The following is a 21,065-nucleotide window of genomic DNA, read 5'->3' as shown; positions in this document are numbered from 1 at the left end:
GCAATCTTGTGGGCTGATCGTTTTCAGAGCCACCATGACTTTCTCCGAACTGCAGTTTTAGAGTATTCTTTCTCCCTTCATGCAGTGCACAGAAGTAATTCTTAGCCCTGGGCATACTATTCTGTGATGAGCTCTATTTCTCTGTGGTCAGCTGCAAACTTTGATTTGCTTTTATTAACAAGAAAAGCTGTATTTATTTACCAAACAAATGTGAGCAAATGGGGCCAGGATCATTTACCAAGTGATCCATCCACCCACGTTGAGTATGAATCCAACAGCAGTCCATGCAACTTTTTAATTAAGACTTTTTTTTTCCAGAATGAAAAAAAGAATCACAACATGAGTATATGGGTCAGATCTCCAGGGTAATACCTTGATATGGATGCTAGAGCTCATTGGTTGATGAGTTTGTATCCAAACTAGAACCAGACCTTCATTAGGAAGGCTGGGTTTGAGGATGTAGCTGTCCCTACAGATTGCATTTATGTCTTTGCAGAATCTATTTTTCTCAGAATCCTTACTAAGTAAGCCTTTGTTTGTTTAGACTGCATAATATGGTTAAAAATTATATTCTTATGATTTGCAAATCAAAACACCTGTGGTGACACCAAACCTTAGAGATTAATAGTTTAGAGAAAGTCCCTATTTGTCAAAAATATCATCACATAGGAAAACTAGAAAAAGGATGACTTCAACAAAGAACCAAGGTGATCTAGGACAGAGTAAATAAAGTGAAATTAATAGATGAGGACTAAAAGTTAACCAGCAACGGAAATAGAAGCTTCAGATAATAGAAGCTTTATGCAAATGCATAAAGGTCCTTTTATAGTGAACAATATGTAAACTCTGAAGCAATCAGCCGAAATGTCCCCTTTGGGAAGAGCTTCAGTGAACCCAAGGGTTATGATAATGGTTCCAAATGCACAAACCAAAATCCATGAACTTCATCGAACAGCAGATTTAAATATTTAGGTACTATCAAGAGCAATAAGAGAACGATAGCAATTAATGTTAAAATATCAAGACAATAGCAGCTTGATCAAGTTAATAAACAGTATAGGGACCATTTAGAAGGGGGAGAACCTTGATTTCATCCCACTACAAGAATAAAGAGTTTCTTAATGTGGTATCACGTCATTTCTCCTTACGGCCTACAAAATAGGGTTAGAGACATTGTTAAATAATAATAATAATAATAATAATAATAATAATAATATTGCTATTTATTAACTTACATTCTGCAGGAAGGAAGTCCTCCTTAGATGGTGTTAGGTAGGCAGTAACTTCCTTTCGCCTTAGCAGAAGTTCTTTAGTTACTAGGCCCCATGGCTGCCTGAAGAAACTGTCTGAGAAGCTCATGATCCTAGCAGCTTAATTAACTAAAAGATAATGCTAATGATCACAGCTAATGTATATCAAGCACTTAGGATGCTTCCGGCATGCTGCTCGCACATATACCCTCATTTAATTCTCGTAATATCCTCATAAGTGACGAATGTTGAGGCTGCGCCTTTTTCTTACATTCAAAGAAAGCACTGGGGAGGTTGGTGAGGCTGCACAGCCAGCTCCTGGCTCCACTGTGACCCGGTGCAGAACGGAGGTCATCAAAGCTTCATCTTTAGCTCCCTGGGAAGCCCCATCTCCCAGCATCTCTGAAATCTTACACGGAAGCTTATCTTCATTTGCACTGTGGGGTTATCACTGATTTTTTTTAACATGGGAGTAGAATGTTTGCAGTAAATATTAGTTTTGGATATTTCACTGTACTTGGACAACCATGAACACAATATGAAAGCCTACATTGTATAGAATCAAAATAAATACAGCAAACTATTAAATAAATACCTACACTAATAAAACTCAGAAAAGAGGGGCTTGTTTTCTCTGTGATTTCATTACTGAGCTGTGTTGTAATTCAGATAAAGTTTCTAGGTTACAAGATAATTTTCGGTTTCTCACAACACTGTGGGTTATCTGGACATGTGTGTGACCAGGATTCTTGGAATGTACTCCAATAGAAGATTCTAGGAAGCTATGTAGATAAGCAATTCTTACAATTACATTTAGTGTCCTTTATCACTCTCCCTGCCCATCGCTCCTCTTGTTCCATTTCACGAAATTGTCTGTTTTAAAATTCCTTTGTGCTGAAGAGAACGACAGTGGGCAAATGCCAGAACCACAGAAATTAGAGACCTACAGAGTCATTTGAAAAGTCAGAATAAATAAGAAACAACGAACAGGATGGTTCTCCCATAAGATGAAGATTTAAGTGTTCTCTCTCTCTCTCTCTCTCTCTCTCTCTCTCTCTCTCTCTCTCTCTCCCTTCCTCTCAGATGCAATGAAGACTCTTAAAAGTTCTTTCCCCCTTATATAGTTTCTACTTTAGTTATTATGCACCTGAATGACTAATATCCAAAGAAATGTTTCAAATGTTTTATTATTTCTTTTAAAATACTGCATGTGCTCAGGAACAAACCAGTAGTTTCTGTGTAACTCCTTGTTGAAACGAGCATTAGGTGGTCCTCAGCACAGGTCTCCTGGCAGCAGAGTTTCCAGGCAGATCACGCTGAGGAGAAAAGTGAGCAGAAATAAGATGAGAGAGGACTAATTTGACTAAGGAAGAAAAAGAGGTATGTGTGTGTGTGTGTGTGTGTGTGTGTGTGTGTGTGTGTGTGTGTGCCTCTTTGTATGTGTGAGCATGACTTAGAGAAAAGAATTAAAAGGAAAGATTTTGATTTTTTTTCATATTTTTTTTATTAACTTGAGTATTTCTTATATACATTTCGAGTGTTATTCCCTTTCCCGGTTTCCGGGCAAACATCCCCCTCCCCCCTCCCCTTCCTTATGGGTGTTCCCCTCCCAACCCTCCCCCCATTGCCGCCCTCCCCCCATAGACTAGTTCACTGGGGGTTCAGTCTTAGCAGGACCCAGGGCTTCCCCTTCCACTGGTGCTCTTACTAGGATATTCATTGCTACCTATGGGGTCAGAGTCCAGGGTCAGTCCATGTATAGTCTTTAGGTAGTGGCTTAGTCCCTGGAAGCTCTGGTTGCTTGGCATTGTTGTACTTTTGGGGTCTCGAGCCCCTTCAAGCTCTTCCAGTTCTTTCTCTGATTCCTTCAATAGGGGACCTATTCTCAGTTCAGTGGTTTGCTGCTGGCATTCGCCTCTGAATTTGCTGTATTCTGGCTGTGTCTCTCAGGAGCGATCTACATACGGCTCCTGCCGGTCTGCACTTCTTTGCTTCATCCATCTTGTCTAATTGGGTGGCTGTATATGTATGGGCCACATGTGGGGCAGGCTCTGAATGGGTGTTCCTTCAGTCTCTGTTTTAATCTTTGCCTCTCCCTTCCCTGCCAAGGGTATTCTTTTTCCTCATTTATAGAAGGAGTGAAGCATTCACATTTTGATCATCCGTCTTGAGTTTCGTTTGTTCTAGGGATCTAGGGTAATTCAAGCATTTGGGCTAATAGCCACTTATCAATGAGTGCATACCATGTATGTCTTTCTGTGATTGGGTTAGCTCACTCAGGATAATATTTTCCAGTTCCAACCATTTGCCTACGAATTTCATAAACTCGTTGTTTTTGATAGCTGAGTAATATTCCATTGTGTAGATGTACCACATTTTCTGTATCCATTCCTCTGTTGAAGGGCATCTGGGTTCTTTCCAGCTTCTGGCTATTATAAATAAGGCTGCGATGAACATAGTGGAGCACGTGTCTCTTTTATATGTTGAGGCATCTTTTGGGTATATGCCCAAGAGAGGTATAGCTGGATCCTCAGGCAGTTCAATGTCCAATTTTCTGAGGAACCTCCAGACTGATTTCCAGAATGGTTTTACCAGTCTGCAATCCCACCAACAATGGAGGAGTGTTCCTCTTTCTCCACATCCTCGCCAGCATCTGCTGTCACCTGAGTTTTTGATCTTAGCCATTCTCACTGGTGTGAGGTGAAATCTCAGGGTTGTTTTGATTTGCATTTCCCTTATGACTAAAGATGTTGAACATTTCTTTAGGTGTTTCTCAGCCATTCGGCATTCCTCAGCTGTGAATTCTTTGTTTAGCTCTGAACCCCATTTTTTAATAGGGTTATTTGTTTCCCTGCGGTCTAACTTCTTGAGTTCTTTGTATATTTTGGATATAAGGCCTCTATCTGTTGTAGGATTGGTAAAGATCTTTTCCCAATCTGTTGGTTGCCGTTTTGTCCTAACCACAGTGTCCTTTGCCTTACAGAAGCTTTGCAGTTTTATGAGATCCCATTTGTCGATTCTTGATCTTAGAGCATAAGCCATTGGTGTTTTGTTCAGGAAATTTTTTCCAGTGCCCATGTGTTCCAGATGCTTCCCTAGTTTTTCTTCTATTAGTTTGAGTGTGTCTGGTTTGATGTGGAGGTCCTTGATCCACTTGGACTTAAGCTTTGTACAGGGTGATAAGCATGGATCGATCTGCATTCTTCTACATGTTGACCTCCAGTTGAACCAGCACCATTTGCTGAAAATGCTATCTTTTTTCCATTGGATGGTTTTGGCTCCTTTGTCAAAAATCAAGTGACCATAGGTGTGTGGGTTCATTTCTGGGTCTTCAATTCTATTCCATTGGTCTATCTGTCTGTCTCTGTACCAATACCATGCAGTTTTTATCACTATTGCTCTGTAATACTGCTTGAGTTCAGGGATAGTGATTCCCCCTGAAGTCCTTTTATTGTTGAGGATAGCTTTAGCTATCCTGGGTTTTTTGTTATTCCAGATGAATTTGCAAATTGTTCTGTCTAACTCTTTGAAGAATTGGATTGGTATTTTGATGGGGATTGCATTGAATCTGTAGATTGCTCTTGGTAAAACGGCCATTTTTACTATATTAATCCTGCCAATCCATGAGCATGGGAGATCTTTCCATCTTCTGAGGTCTTCTTCAATTTCTTTCCTCAGTGTCTTGAAGTTCTTATTGTACAGATCTTTTACTTGCTTGGTTAAAGTCACACCGAGGTACTTTATATTATTTGGGTCTATTATGAAGGGTGTCGTTTCCCTAATTTCTTTCTCGGCTTGTTTCTCTTTTGTATAGAGGAAGGCAACTGATTTATTTGAGTTAATTTTATGCCCAGCCACTTTGCTGAAGTTGTTTATCAGCTTTAGTAGTTCTCTGGTGGAACTTTTGGGATCACTTAAATATACTATCATGTCATCTGCAAATAGTGATATTTTGACCTCTTCTTTTCTGATCTGTATCACTCTGATCTCCTTTTGTTGTCTGATTGCTCTGGCTAGAACTTCAAGAACTATATTGAATAAGTAGGGAGAGAGTGGGCAGCCTTGTCTAGTCCCTGAGTTTAGTGGGATTGCTTCAAGTTTCTCTCCATTTAGTTTAATGTTAGCAACTGGTTTGCTGAATATGGCTTTTACTATGTTTAGGTATGGGCCTTGAATTCCTATTCTTTCCAGGACTTTTATCATGAAGGGGTGTTGAATTTTGTCAAATGCTTTCTCAGCATCTAATGAAATGATCATGTGGTTCTGTTCTTTCAGTTTGTTTATATAATGGATCACGTTGATGGTTTTCCGTATATTAAACCATCCCTGCATGCCTGGGATGAAGCCTACTTGATCATGGTGGATGATTGTTTTGATGTGCTCTTGAATTCGGTTTGCCAGAATTTTATTGAGTATTTTTGCGTCGATATTCATAAGGGAAATTGGTCTGAAGTTCTCTTTCTTTGTTGTGTCTTTGTGTGGTTTAGGTATAAGAGTAATTGTGGCTTCGTAGAAGGAATTCGGTAGGGCTCCATCTGTTTCAATTTTGTGGAATAGTTTGGATAATATTGGTATGAGGTCTTCTATGAAGGTTTGATAGAATTCTGCACTAAACCCGTCTGGACCTGGACTCTTTTTGGTTGGGAGACCTTTAATGACTGCTTCTATTTCCTTAGGAGTTATGGGGTTGTTTAACTGGTTTATCTGTTCCTGATTGAACTTCGATACCTGGTATCTGTCTAGGAAATTGTCCATTTCCTGAAGATTTTCAAATTTTGTTGAATATAGGTTTTTATAGTAAGATCTGATGATTTTTTGAATTTCCTCTGAATCTGTAGTTATGTCTCCCTTTTCCTTTCTGATTTTGTTAATTTGGACGCACTCTCTGTGTCCTCTCGTTAGTCTGGCTAAGGGTTTATCTATCTTGTTGATTTTCTCAAAGAACCAACTTTTGGTTCTGTTGATTCTTTCTATGGTCCTTTTTGTTTCTACTTGGTTGATTTCAGCTCTGAGTTTGATTATTTCCTGCCTTCTACTCCTCCTGAGTGTATTTGCTTCTTTTTGTTCTAGAGCTTTTAGGTGTGCTGTCAAGCTGCTGACATATGCTCTTTCCTGTTTCTTTCTGCAGGCACTCAGCGCTATGAGTTTTCCTCTTAGCACAGCTTTCATTGTGTCCCATAAGTTTGAGTATGTTGTATCTTCATTTTCATTAAATTCTAAAAAGTTTTTAATTTCTTTCTTTATTTCTTCCTTGACCAGGTTATCGTTGAGTAGAGCATTGTTCAATTTCCACGTATATGTGGGCATTCTTCCCTTATTGTTATTGAAGACCAGTTTTAGGCCGTGGTGGTCCGATAGCACGCATGGGATTATTTCTATCTTTCTGTACCTGTTGAGGCCCGTTTTTTGACCAATTATATGGTCAATTTTGGAGAAAGTACCATGAGGAGCTGAGAAGAAGGTATATCCTTTTGCTTTAGGATACAATGTTCTATAAATATCCGTTAAGTCCATTTGGCTCATGACTTCTCTTAGTCTGTCGACATCACTGTTTAATTTCTGTTTCCATGATCTGTCCATTGATGAGAGTGGGGTGTTGAAGTCTCCCACTATTATTGTGTGAGGTGCAATGTGTGTTTTGAGCTTTAGTAAGGTTTCTTTTACGTATGTAGGTGCCCTTGTATTTGGGGCATAGATATTTAGGATTGAGAGTTCATCTTGGTGGATTTTTCCTTTGATGAATATGAAGTGTCCTTCCTTATCTTTTTTGATGACTTTCAGCTGGAAATTGATTTTATTTGATATTAGAATGGCTACTCCAGCTTGCTTCTTCTGACCATTTGCTTGGAAAGTTGTTTTCCAGCCTTTCACTCTGAGGTAGTGTCTGTCTTTGTCTCTGAGGTGTGTTTCCTGTAGGCAGCAGAATGCTGGGTCCTCGTTGCGTATCCAGTTTGTTAATCTATGTCTTTTATTGGGGAGTTGAGGCCATTGATATTGAGAGATATTAAGGAATAGTGATTATTGCTTCCCGTTATATTCATATTTGGATGTGAGGTTATGTTTGTGTGCTTTCATTCTCTTTGTTTTGTTGCCAAGACGATTAGTTGCTTGCTTCTTCTAGGGTATAGCTTGCCTCCTTATGTTGGGCTTTACCATTTATTATCCTTTGTAGTGCTGGATTTGTAGAAAGATATTGTGTAAATTTGGTTTTGTCATGGAATATCTTGGTTTCTCCATCAATGTTAATTGAGAGTTTTGCTGGATACAGTAACCTGGGCTGGCATTTGTGTTCTCTTAGGGTCTGTATGACATCAGTCCAGGATCTTCTGGCCTTCATAGTTTCTGGCGAGAAGTCTGGTGTGATTCTGATAGGTCTCCCTTTATATGTTACTTGACCTTTTTCCCTTACTGCTTTTAATATTCTTTCTTTATTTTGTGCGTTTGGTGTTTGACAATTATGTGACGGGAGGTGTTTCTTTTCTGGTCCAATCTATTTGGAGTTCTGTAGGCTTCTTGTATGTCTATGGGTATCTCTTTTTTTAGGTTAGGGAAGTTTTCTTCTATGATTTTGTTGAAGATATTTACTGGTCCTTTGAGCTGGGAGTCTTCACTCTCTTCTATACCTATTATCCTTAGGTTTGATCTTCTCATTGAGTCCTGGATTTCCTGTATGTTTTGGACCAGTAGCTTTTTCCGCTTTACATTATCTTTGACAGTTGAGTCAATGATTTCTATGGAATCTTCTGCTCCTGAGATTCTCTCTTCCATCTCTTGTATTCTGTTGGTGAGGCTTGTATCTACAGCTCCTTGTGTCTTCTTTTGGTTTTCTATATCCAGGGTTGTTTCCATGTGTTCTTTCTTGATTGCTTCTATTTCCATTTTTAATTCCTTCAACTGTTTGATTGTGTTTTCCTGGAATTCTTTCAGGGATTTTTGCGATTCCTCTCTGTAGGCTTCTACTTGTTTATTAATGTTTTCCTGTGTTTCCCTAAGTGTGTTCATGTCTTTCTTGAAGTCCTCCAGCATCATGATCAAATATGATTTTGAAACTAGATCTTGCTTTTCTGGTGTGTTTGGATATTCCATGTTTGTTTTGGTGAGAGAATTGGGCTCCGATGATGGCATGTAGTCTTGGTTTCTGTTGCTTGGGTTCCTGTGCTTGCCTCTCGCCATCAGATTATCTCTAGTGTTACTTTGTTCTGCTATTTCTGACAGTGGCTAGACTGTCCTATAAGCCTGTGTGTCAGGAGTGCTGTAGACCTGTTTTCCTCTCTTTCAGTCAGTTATGGGGACAGAGTGTTCTGCTTTCGGGCGTGTAGTTTTTCCTCTCTACAGGTCTTCAGCTGTTCCTGTGGGCCTGTGTCTTGAGTTCACCAGGCAGCTTTCTTGCAGCAGAAAATTTGGTCTTACCTGTGGTCCTGAGGCTCAGGTTCGCTCGTGGGGTGCTGCCCAGGGGCTCTCTGCAGTGGCAGCAACCAGGAAGACCTGTGCCGCCCCTTCCGGGAGCTTCAGTGCACCAGGGTTCCAGATGGTCTTTGGCTTTTTCCTCTGGCGTCCGAGATGTGTGTGCAGGGAGCAGTCTCTTCTGGTTTCCCAGGCTTGTCTGCCTCTCTGAAGGTTTAGCTCTCCCTCCCACGGGATTTGGGTGCAGAGAACTGTTTATCCGGTCTGTTTCCTTCAGGGTCCGGAGGTGTCTCAGGCAGGTGTCCTGCCGCTCCTGGGCCCTCCCCCACGGGAGCCCAGAGGCCTTATACAGTTTCCTCTTGGGCCAGGGATGCGGGCAGGGGTGAGCAGTGTTGGTGGTCTCTTCTGCTCTACAGCCTCAGGAGTGCCCACCTGACCAGGTGGTTGGGTCTCTCTCTCACCGGGTCTGGGAGCAGAGAGCTGCTGCGGGCCGGGATCCTCGGGAAGATTTTGATTTTTAATTAACTTCTTAAAGTAGATTGTGAGATGTAAATTTATTTGTTTAATGGTATTTTAACTATTATCAGAAAGATATAATATCTAACATCTTTTTTCCAAACAAAAGATTGATTTACTTTGATTATACTTAGTTTTATTAAATTCTTTTTGTATATTGAGAGAAGTTGTTAAGATCTGCAGGTCTTAAATATTTAAAAGTGGGTCTCCCACTTAAGAACAGATTCCAAACACTCCAGAAAAGTAAGTTCTCCAAAATTGCCCTTTTCTCTTAAGAATCTTGAAGTACCATTCATATGTTAAATTACCAGAGTGAAATTAGAGCTGTTGTCAGTATAAATAGTTTCTTATGAGTATGGAAGCCAAAAAGCTCTACCACTGAGCCTTCTGAAAACAAGGGGAAAATAACATTATCTTCCCATGATTCGGTCCACTTTAATTCTCCTTGGCTCATTAACCCTCAGAATTAATTATTAAATAGATGTTTTAACCGCAGCAAATATACTCAGGCTACATCTATAGGGTAGGTTATAAATATCCTGACAAAAATCAACTACCCTGTATGAATAGTAATAAAAAGAATAACTCGCCAGTAAAATGTTCGCCGATGGCGGCAGATCCCCACCTGTTCCACGCGGTCCTGATGAAGAAAGGACTTGAGACCCTGAACTTCTCTTTATTGTTTATTACTGCTCTCTGGTGTGCTTTGCTACAACCTACAAACAATATGAGATTAAAAACAATTCACTGGGGGTTAAATGCATGGCATGGCATAGACATCCGCTGTATGTATACAACTGATTCTTCTAAAAGAATACTGCCTTAGCTGTGGATCAGATCCAGAGCAGCCACAGAGTTGGTGACGTCTTTATCTGGATTCTCCTTCTTAATGTCTGCTTTTCACTTTTGCTTTCCTAGGCAGATACTTCTAAATTTTTTAGGCTTGCTGCCTGATATCATTTCAGTTTCAGTGTAGAAACCGATGCTGTGGTCTGAAAATCCTACACTACTTGTGGATCCAAAGAACAAGGCACAATTGGTTGTTTGTTTGTTTGTTTGTGGTTTTTTTGTTTTGTTTTGTTATTGTCACATATACTCGGTTCTTCAGAGCATTGAGAGACATTGGGCCAGACAAGACAACATCTTCTGTAGTGCGGTTTCTTTCCACATTCATTAAAACATATTTATTCCTTGACACTCATTAATACCACCCACACACCCCCTCCCTCCTCTCTCCTTCCCTTCCTCTCCCTCTTTTTCTCCCTCTCCCATCTCTGTGTGTTCTGAAGCATTAGAATATTTATATTAATTTTGTGCCATAAATTAATTCTTACTATACATTAATTCTTACAATACATAAGTGGTCAGATTTTTATTTAGTCTAACTGTGGGAATCCATCCATCAATATAACAAGATGAAATTGACACTCAAGATCTCCACTGTACACAGGTGAAGGAAATGAGGCTGAGCTGGTTGAGGGGGAGATGAGGGGAGAGGCAGGGTGTGTGTGTGAATGAAGAGGAGAAGACTTTGAATCCTTGTTCTCCATCCTGGGTCATTTCACAGATCTGATGGCAGACTTCTCCTTTGGCATGGGAAAGCAAAATGGAGTCTGCATGTGATACCTTACAAAGTTCTCTGTAAACCGTCCTCTCACAATCAAGAGTTGAAATGAACCACATGCACCACACCCTGTGATTTGCACATCCTTGGATCAGAGCAAGGAATGGGAAAGCGGCCATTTGCTTCCTTGTTGACTGTGCTAACCAAAGGTTTCTCTCACTAGCATTTAGTAGCAGTAAATGTCCTTTGCTTTCATGGCCTATTCACATAGAACAATCATGAAGCTTATTAGACAAGCAAACCATAGCTACCCCCACCAACTGTTTGCAGGAAGCATTTTTCATCTGGTAGCTCAAATTCATGAGTTTTCAGCTCACACTTAACCTTTGAGTCTTATCAGTCGCAAGGTACCATGACTCAAGAGAATTTATGTCACGTACAATAGCAGCAAACATTTCAGATATCATGTGAAACTTCTCCCCAAAGCCAATAGTTGGTGGTCCACATGCATTTGTGAAGAAAAATGTAGACAACTGTTGCTGGCCCAAATTGTGAGAACTGCGGTGGGGGTGAACAGAGAAGAGGACCACCACACCGCTGTAGCTCAGGTCCTGGCGCATGCTTTTCTTGGCTGCTCTGCCCCTTTTATAGCTGCAGAGTGTCTTTTCTCCTGAATGAATGAGCTTGCTGACATCTACAAATGATAGCTGTCCCTTGCGCCACCTGCTATCCTGCCACCATTCATTCTACATAGACAGGCTCTCCTGGAGCAGTCTTACTATTCTTTCAGGTGGCTATCACAGAACCTATCCCAGATGCTACTACTGTGTGGTCAACACCTCATCCACAAGTCAAGAAACGCCTCATAATAAGATGAATATTTACCTCTCCACAGAAACACAGCTTGCAAAGTGGAATCATTACGATGATACTAAATTGCCGAAGTCTGAAATGAGAATAGAAGGGCAGAACCCCATGACAACAGGAGTAAATATAGGGAGAGACAGACACACCAGAGATTCCTCTCTCTGGCATGTGAAGACGCATAGTGGAAGCAGCCATCTGCAAACAGGTGCCTGAACCTTGAATTTTCCAGCCTACATAACTGTAAGAAATAAACAGCTCCTGTTTAACCCCTGCATGAAGTTTTAGTTCTATGCACCCTGAGAGGGATATTGCTCCATTTGTACAGCATACAAATTCTACCCATTCTATTGTAGAATTGTTCACTATTCTGCAGTGGACTCCTACTCTTTCAAGAAAATAGTGTTCTCCTTGTTTTTATTCTCTTTTTGATTTTGCTTTCTACAACCCAAAGAACATCACTTGTCTCTAACCAATCTGATCTACTTGCTGAACTGCAGACAGGAGGATTCAAACCCAGCACCTTTTCATAAGCATAGCTGCCTGCCTGCCCACTCGGACATCTTTCCAGCTGCTCCCTCGTGTATATAGTACTGTCCTGCTCTACTGACCTTGCTCAGAATTCACACTGACCTGCACTGACTCCTTCCTCCTGCCATTTTCCTTCCCTTTCTATAATACTACCTACATGTAGCCGCCATGACAAATTGCCATAAAGAAGCCTTTCCTTTTAAAGAATCAGAAATGTGTTTCCTGAAGCTCTGGGGACCAGAAGCCTCAAAACAGACGTGAAACAGAACTCCACACCCTTTAACAATCTCTCTAGCCTAGATGTTTAGTTTCTTGTGCAAATGTCAGTCCTTCACCATACTGCATACTTAGTTGGCTGTGATCATCTTGCACTCTACTTCTATGTCTGTGACACCTCCCTTCTGTATCCCTATGAGGATAGTCAACACAAGACTTAGTGCCTACCCAAATTGATCACAATGATCAAATGATCACAATGACCAAAATGATCACAATGCCTCAAAATCCTTAAACTAACTGCATTTACTAATAGTCATTTCCAAACACTATAACATTCACAGGGTCTGAGAATTAGGACTTATCAATAAACATATCTTTTGTGGGGACACCACCCCCTTGAACCACTAAACTAACCAATGATTTTCCTCACCCCAGTCACAAAGCAGCCTCCTGGCAGATGGCAGCCGTGTTTCCATTCTTCCTTCTTATGATCTAGTTTTCTTCTGCTTGCAGGAACACAGGTTGATCTCTGGCACCTACCTGCTTCTATTGACACCTCACTCAGCTGTGGGTCTAAACCACATGACCATGAGCTAATCTGCATAAGCTCATCTGCAGCTGTTAGTCAATTCCCTTTCTACCATCAAAACTACAGAGAGGATCCACCATGCTAAACTGTGCTTTTGAAAGAGCCTTGTATCATTTCATGCCTCTATGGGTTTCTACTTCCTTGATTTTTTTTACATTAAATAACTCATCCTTAAGGTCTGATTTAATTAAAATGTTTAATGCATTATTATCTCAAATATCAGATAGAACTGGTGTGTAATAATCCATCTCTGGGAGAGGTCAAAAGTGATTTCTCCTAGGTCACAATTATATCCACAGAAAAAAATACTTATAACAGATAATTCTATGAAGAGATGAGGTCCCCATCACTTTTCCAGGGCTCATCAAATATGAATGAAGGGAAGTGTGAAGGTTGGCATCAAATATAGCTGCTTATAATTTCAAACCAAATAAAAAATATATGAGACAAATGAAACATGTAAGCCCAGTTTGAGACAACATTCAGTCAATGTACCCCAACAGAAAGCACAAAAAAACTATTTGCATGTGGGTCCACTAAAGAAAATGCTTATGTTTCAGTGTAAAACACTGTGTGCATGCCTATGCTTCTATACTGTAACAGTCCTGGATGCTATAAGTCTTGCCAAAGAAATGATTCATTCCTTGTTACTATAGCTTTACTGTATAAGGCACTGTGCCATAGTTAGGTCACAGGACATGGTTTGCACTTCTGGTATTTTTAGCATCTCATATTTCAAGAGCACATTCTGTGTTTTTCTAGCCCTTTTTGGATTTTAGAGCATTCCTTGAAAATATTTAAGATAAAATCTATCTGATGATAGTACAAAGGAAACAAAGTCTGGGATTCATGGGATAAGGGTCTGGGGAGATGACTCTGTGTACCCATTGCTTGCCTTTCCCAGCATGAGTACCTGAGTCCAATCCTAGTATCCATGTAACTTTGACATAGTATCACACCATTGTAATCTCAGCAATGGGAGAAGATCCCGCTGAGGCTTGCTGGCCTTCCTTAGTGATCTCAAGGCCAAGAGAAACTTTCAGGGATGCTTTCAGGGGTTCAGGTTGCCTACATGTTGTTTCAGAGCCCAAGGGAAAGCATCACCAGATTGACTCAGATATTCTGAACTAGAACATGAAGTAATCGTATAATAATAGTTCCTCAACAAAAGAAGGCAGGATTTAGATAAACACACTTAAAATAGAAATTACATGAGAGTAAAGCAATTGTAGGAATCGTCATTTTTTTCTACTTATCTTTATTTTCTCCTATATTCTCAGTCAATTGTATATAGGTGAAATATACTGCAAGTAAAACAGTGAATATTTAATATAGAGTACTTTCTTAATGGGTTATTAATAAGGACTAAACTTAGAGGCTCATGCATGCTAGGCACACACTCTGTCACTCAAATGCTTGCAGCCATCCTAACATAGGAAATTCCTATAGTTGGTAAATATGCAGAACTAGCCAAGCAGTGTCACAGTGTTCCAAAAGCAGAAGCAGTGAACAGTTGCTGGCAATGTTTTCTGTTCATAGATGGCCATTGAAGGATATGTGTGACCGTAAGAAAATCTACAGAGCAGTGTTTCCAAAGGTGGGGTGGAGGGCAATATTGAAACAGAAAATTCCAGATCAACTCAGACTCATCATGTTTCCAAGTCCATCACTAATGATCAGCAAGGAAGGCCATTTTCTACTAGACCCAAGTGAATCTTAATGGAAAGTTAGATGCTAAATTCCTTCAGTCAGTTGCTCATAACCTTCCTTGGTGTGAGACCACTAAGTCCCAGTAACATAAAATTTTGAAAATAACACCTAGTAATGAAAGATATTTGTGGGGAAACTTAATATCCTCACAATTACCCAGTTTTAATTTGCAAGGTGGACCTTTTCTGCTAAAGTCTTCTCAGCAGGAAATGGATACAATAAATATTCTAGAGAAAATGCCAATGACCTGTTTATAGCACTCATTTTGGATTATGCCAGTCAATTCAACAGTTTGCAATTTCAAACATTGCTTAATCAGTACTGTACCACCTAAGCCACAGCACATAACCTGAAGTCTTTAAGAAGAACTTGAACTTTACTGTACATGGAAGACAAAGCTATTAAAATTTCTATTACATTTGTTTATTTTTGGGAGGGGTGTACAACTTGCACGCAGAGGTTAGAAGATAACTTCTGGGAATTCTACCCACCATTTATATGCCAATGATTACATCCATGTCCTCAGGCTTGGCAGTGAGCACCTTTAACCACTGAGCCATCTTGTTTCCCACTAAGAAAACTAAGGAAAATGTGATAATAAGAAAAATGGTCATAGAATCTTTCAAGAATTTTCCCCATAAGTGTGTGTGTGTGTGTGTGTGTGTGTGTGTGTGTGTGTGTGTGTGTGTGTGTAGCTTGGATGTCTTCCTCAGGCACCTTGGAACGTAGCACTCCCTAAGTTCATCCCCTCATTCCCCTTGTATTTCCTAAGCCTAAACCACTCACGGCAGTCCATCCCCGTGGCATGATTTGTGCTCCCAAAACTGAAGATCAGCGTGGTCAAGTCATAAAGTCTCTTAGTAGAGAAAACTGGATATTTTTAAATGTTAGATCCAATGTGCTTAGTCTAAATCCTGAAGTTCATGCAGCAGAAAAATCTATAATGTCAGTGAAGCCAGAAGCCCGTGCGGCTTCATCAGCCCAGCAGCTCAGGTGTGTTTCCCTCTTGGAAGCCATAACTGGGTAACTCAACCTCACTTCACCCCAAATAGTTCACTGTCCATCCCAGCATCCTTCACTTCCTATCACACAACCTGAGGATACACATGATTGAAGAGACATTACATTGAGTGACGTTGACAGGAAATGATGCATATATATTCTTTGGGGAAGAATTAGTAGCATGACCCCCTCTGAGCATGGGAAACTGGGAAATACAGAGAACGGTTTTGCTCTTGGTGAGACTTCAGTGTCTCCTGCCCTGCTGCCCTCCCTCTTCCTACGTGGAATTTGCAACATTGAAGATATCACTTCCTTATCATGTACTGTTGAAGTTGTTCTCATTGGATTGTCCTCGTTGGATTCTCCTCTCTGCCTACTCTTCATTAATTTTATCAGAGCCACCCCCAATCAGTAGCAGCAAATCTGACTGTAACATCCCTTGTTCTTCTGTCTGTGCTCCACCCTTGTGGCTTGAATTTTTTTCTTACGTATTGACAGTTGGTCAATATAGCTTGTGCTGACTAATTCTCTTCTTTCCTGGAAGGAAAACTATCACTTCTCAGGCTACTCCTCCTCAATGTTATCTGTCGTAATTCAGGATCAGAGTGAAGATTTCTTGACAATGAAAACACAAAAACTTAAAGTTATGTTCCCTCAAATTCCACTCTACAAATTCTGCAGCGATGGAAGGGAGAAGTCTTTGACCTATGTAAATTTCAAGGAACACAAAGAAACATACTCTATTACTAAGCAAAGAGTACAATTTTTTAAAAATATCTTTTAACCCTTTTTAATTGACACATGAGAAAAAAAAGCATGTGTTTAGAGTGATATTTTGATAGTGACTCCTTATTTCTCTTAAGAGAAAAGGAGATGCATATAATGTCTGCCCTCATAGTGTAGCCTTTGGGGTTTTTACAATATCTTTGAGAAAAATATAGCTTTTTAAAGTAAACAACATAATTTAAGACCCATCTTGATAATGTGCTACCTACCTATAATTCCTGAATTTAGGAAACACAAGGCAGGATGATTCTGATTCTGAGCATGATGACAGCCTGGGCTACTACTGAGACCATGTGTATGTCTGTGTGTGTAAGAGAGAGAGAGAGAGAGAGAGAGAGAGAGAGAGAGAGAGAAACAGACACACAGAATAGAGACAGAGAGACAAAAGATTAAAGCATTGGCTACATTGCCTAGATAATTTGATAAGAGAGAGTTATAATTACAAAATATTTATTACTGGTTATTATTAATGGTTATCACATCTCCATGCATAAGATTGTTTCTTACATTGAGAATAAGTGAGGTAAGAATTATTGGAAAGAGATTTTTTCCTTCTCAGAATTAGAGATATTGCCAAAGAATTGTGTGATTAAATACAGTTTGAATTATAACTAGTCAATGTACATTGAATTTTCTTTCTGCTGCTCTATAATTAATCACAACTCCGAAATTTAATTCTGGTCCGATCTATTTTTTAGTGCTTATTAGATTAAGATTTCTCCATCCACTTTGCTTTCCTATGCTGACCTGCAGCAACAATATTACTAAAGTAGGATTTCTGTTAATTAGTCATGTGCTGGGGAGATGGAGGAACCCCAAACATCTCTAAGCCAATTAGATTCTAACTGAATCTGGGTAGCAAGATCAGACTACATGGTGTTATCTAATTATATCTCAAAGACACATTTTTAATTTATGATTCACAGAAGTGTAAGCATACAATTCCAGAGGTCAGTTCAGAGGTCATAGATTTTAAGACCAAAGCAAAGTTCCTATTGGTACATGCTTGTTATCTTAAAATTCTACTGAATACAGTTAAAAATAGATGTGTCTTCTAAATACATAATCACCTTTAGAAAATACACTTCATTAAAAATCAGACTATTAAGAAACAAGATGGACAAGTTTGTTCCCTGGTCTCCCTGTAACCACTTCCTTAAACAACAACAACTACTTCTTCTTCTTCTTCTTCTTCTTCTTCTTCTTCTTCTTCTTCTTCTTCTTCTTCTTCTTCTTCTTCTTCTTCTTCTTCCTTTTCTCCTATAAAAGATCAGATCAAAGCACCCATTCTGCAGAGAAGTTCTCTTTGGGAGAGTTTTTTAAAAAATCTGGTACACTAAATTCATCCTAAAAGTTAATAGTCACACAGAAACATCTTATCCTTCTACTTTCTACCATAAGATACATGTTACCTCTAGGCTTAATAACATTTAAATACTGGGATTCTTCAAAAGCTTTGAGTGCCTGAGGATAGCAGATGTTTACAATAGGCTTTTGGGCGTTCAATTTGATGATTCAAAGGTAGACATCAGTGAATTTTCTGCTCTTAAACCACCCAACTTCCCCTCAGTCTCTTCCATTGCATATGCTATTGTCAAGCTGAACCTTCTGATTTCTTTCCCAAGATCATTGTGCAATTCTTATACTAGATATTCTATGTGTAATCTACCATTCATAAGTGTACACTCTGATCAATAGTTGGAGCTCTTCATTTGTTTACCTTCCTTCCTACTGTCAGATTCCCTCAAGATGTCACTGAGGATTTTCCCAATCTTTTCACCCAAGAGCCAGCATACAATTCTGGTATTACCAGCTACACCAAGCTACAGGGCATGGACATTTATGCCTTTACTTGCCAATCCCCTTGCTTCTGCATCTGAACCACTCTCCTGTCACTGCTCCTTTAACTCTGTGGTTCCAAAGAGCAGGCTTGAAGACAGGTAAGTAAACCAAGCTGGGTCACTCAGAATAAACTTGACCTTGGCTAAAAGTATTGATCTAGAGATTGTTCTCTGTCCCTAGCTAGCTAATCACATGAATCACATTCCTTTCCTGGAAGTGTTTCCTATTGAAATGAAATAAGATAAAAATAGGGTGGGTTTTTTTTTTGAGTAGATAATAGTAAGATATAATAACCTTAGAAACAATTTGCATATAGTTCTATCCTGAGAGAAAATGAAACAGTGGTCTGGGGAGAGTGGATTGCTTTATAAATAACTTTAATGATAATGATACTAGATCCCGGGGACAAGCCAAAATGGCAGCTCCAGTCCATCACAGCAGGCTGGCACAGGTGAGGCTGTGAGGAAGACCAGGAGAGAAGTCTGACAGGGCAGCCCTCATCTCAGAAGAGGATAAACGTCAGAGCCAGGCAAACCATAGGCAGGAGAGAGCCTCAGTAGACAGTGATCCATCACAGGTCTGTCTAGGCACAGACAGGGTCCAGAAAGAACATCACAGTTGTTTGGGAGAGTTGCCAGGTTTGAATGTATGTCAGTCCGGCTATTGGCAAAGCCACATAAGCAAATTTTGAGCAAGGCTCACAGTCTCATTATCCTATAAAGATCCATCACCTGCTCCTGTGGTTCTTTCGGGAAGGTCTCCATCCTCCAGCATCAACCCATGCCTAAGGGACCTTATTAGACCTTTCAGCTTTAGGCCATGAGGGCCAGCTGCTGTTCTGGCGATGACTGTGAATGTGAGGGTGGATTTTAAATTCTCCACCCCACAGGCAGTGGAAATAAAAATATGCCAAGAAAATAATGCTCCTCTTCCTCCTCCTCCCCCTCCTCCTCCTCCCCTCCTCCTCCTCCCCCTCCTCCTCCTCCCCCTCCTCCCTCTCCCCCTCCCCATCTCCCTCCTTCTCCTCCTCCTTCTTTGCAAATCTCTTTAATGATTTCACTTAGCATATTACTCCCAGGGAATTTTTAGAAACTTATCTCAATTATTCTCAGAATAATAGCATTGGGGGAAATCATATAGATTAGATTTTGGGTGCTGGGAACTGTACCTGGGTCCACTTCAAAAGTAGGAAGTGTTCTGGTCTGCTGAGGTGTGACTCCACCCACTTGTTTTCCTACTCTTACAATACTGTGGTGATTGAGTAAAGCATCATAGATGACAATATATTCACTCTCTTTAAGTTGAAATTTGATTAAATTATCTATCTTATTATAAATTACTAAAATGGTCTACTAAAGTATTGGCTTTGAAAGATATTACTGTAATACACTGCTCAAAACTCCCAGATTCTTGGGAAATTAGAATATTCTAATGGGGAATTATGTCATACTTCATTCTTTTTATGTCTATATCTTACTTTCTTCTGCTGTTGGAATAAGATTTTCTTCATTGCCCTGTCATTTCCCATATCAATTATCATAAATAAATTGGTCCATTTAATATTTCTTTCCCCAAGAACCATTTAACTCACTTGTAGTTTGTTATAATAAGGAATGAACTCATTTTAAATTTCCTCTTTTGAAAATTCAGTTGTTTCTTTTACCAAGCACTCTCTTCAACACAGTTTATCTCTGGCTCTTGGCACACAGCACTCTTCTCCAGTCACCGAGCTTCCATCACGACTTCAGCCGTTTCTCTGGCAAAGATCTTCACAGCTAGGTTTATTGCCTCTTGGCCCTCCCTCATAGAAGGAAAGGTGGAAGGGTTAAAGAACCTTTATCCAAATATAAGGCCCTCTGCCCAACCAGATGAAGGCAATCTACTCTAATTGCAAATGGTCTCTGGGAGGAACCAGAAGTAAACAAGCTGGGAAGAGTGAGGGAAGGGGCTCTGTCTACCCAATCACCCATGCTGGATTCAGACCCTCCAGTGTGTCTTCTTTATGGTCTCCCAAGCTCCTTCCCATAACCCCTCACTGATTACCTTATAAATAATTGTATAAACTCATTGGTTCCCCCAGTGAACTCTGGTGAAATTGTTCTGTGCTTTGTCATGGGGAGTTACGAGGAAGGTGCACACACACACACACACACACACACACACACACACACACACACAAAGAGACTCTCACAACAGCTATGTAGTTCTTGGAAATGCTTGTGTCAATGTGAAATGCTTCTCCTAATGGATGTCTTTGCTTATACTTCATATTTTCATGTGGGCCTTTACTTTTTGATGGCTTCTCTTTACTCTTCTGACTCATTGTGATTGATACCACTAAATTACTACACAGAGTAATCATAAATATTATATTATGATATGTATTTGCAAACTGAGTCATGTCAGAGGGAACTATTACACATTTATATATTTACTATTTTACATAAATATCACTTAACAGGAAAATAGTGTCAAGATGTCTGTACTAAATTGCTGTGGTGAAGCTGAGCTTAGGAAAGAAAGTTCATTATAAATATTATCAAAACAATGTATTATCAGATTCTACTTTACACAGAGAAATCTATTTTGGGAGTAGAAGGCATTATCTCTAAGCCTTGTTATTACTGAGTTTCCCATTATCATTAGAGCCATTAAAACACATTTACAGTCTTGATCATAAAATGTTATTTGTTACAAACTATTAATCAATTATTTTCTTTTAGTTTTTTTTTAATTTTTGTTGTTGTTGGTGGTGGTGGTTTTTGTTTCATTTTATTTTATTTTTCAT

General features: G+C 39.7%; 1 protein-coding gene across 4 annotated transcripts in view; it reads left to right on the top strand.

The window, feature by feature from the left end:
• The window catches only part of Cyyr1 (cysteine and tyrosine rich 1), a 106,389-nt gene that overhangs the window by 61,700 nt on the left and 23,624 nt on the right, over window positions 1-21,065 (top strand). Inside the window, exon 3 of one of the 4 annotated variants that reach the window (XR_010055961.1) lies at window positions 18,174-18,375. Coding sequence is in view for 1 of the 2 variants with exons in the window: in XM_039088443.2 (XP_038944371.1) it covers window positions 18,174-18,315 (142 nt within the window). In the remaining variant the exon portion in view is untranslated. 4 annotated transcript variants of the gene reach the window in all.

The sequence above is a fragment of the Rattus norvegicus genome, chromosome 11 (genome assembly GCF_036323735.1).
Source record: "Rattus norvegicus strain BN/NHsdMcwi chromosome 11, GRCr8, whole genome shotgun sequence".
NCBI classification, from domain to species: Eukaryota; Metazoa; Chordata; class Mammalia; order Rodentia; family Muridae; genus Rattus; species Rattus norvegicus.
This window is presented reverse-complemented; position numbering and strand designations above follow the sequence as displayed.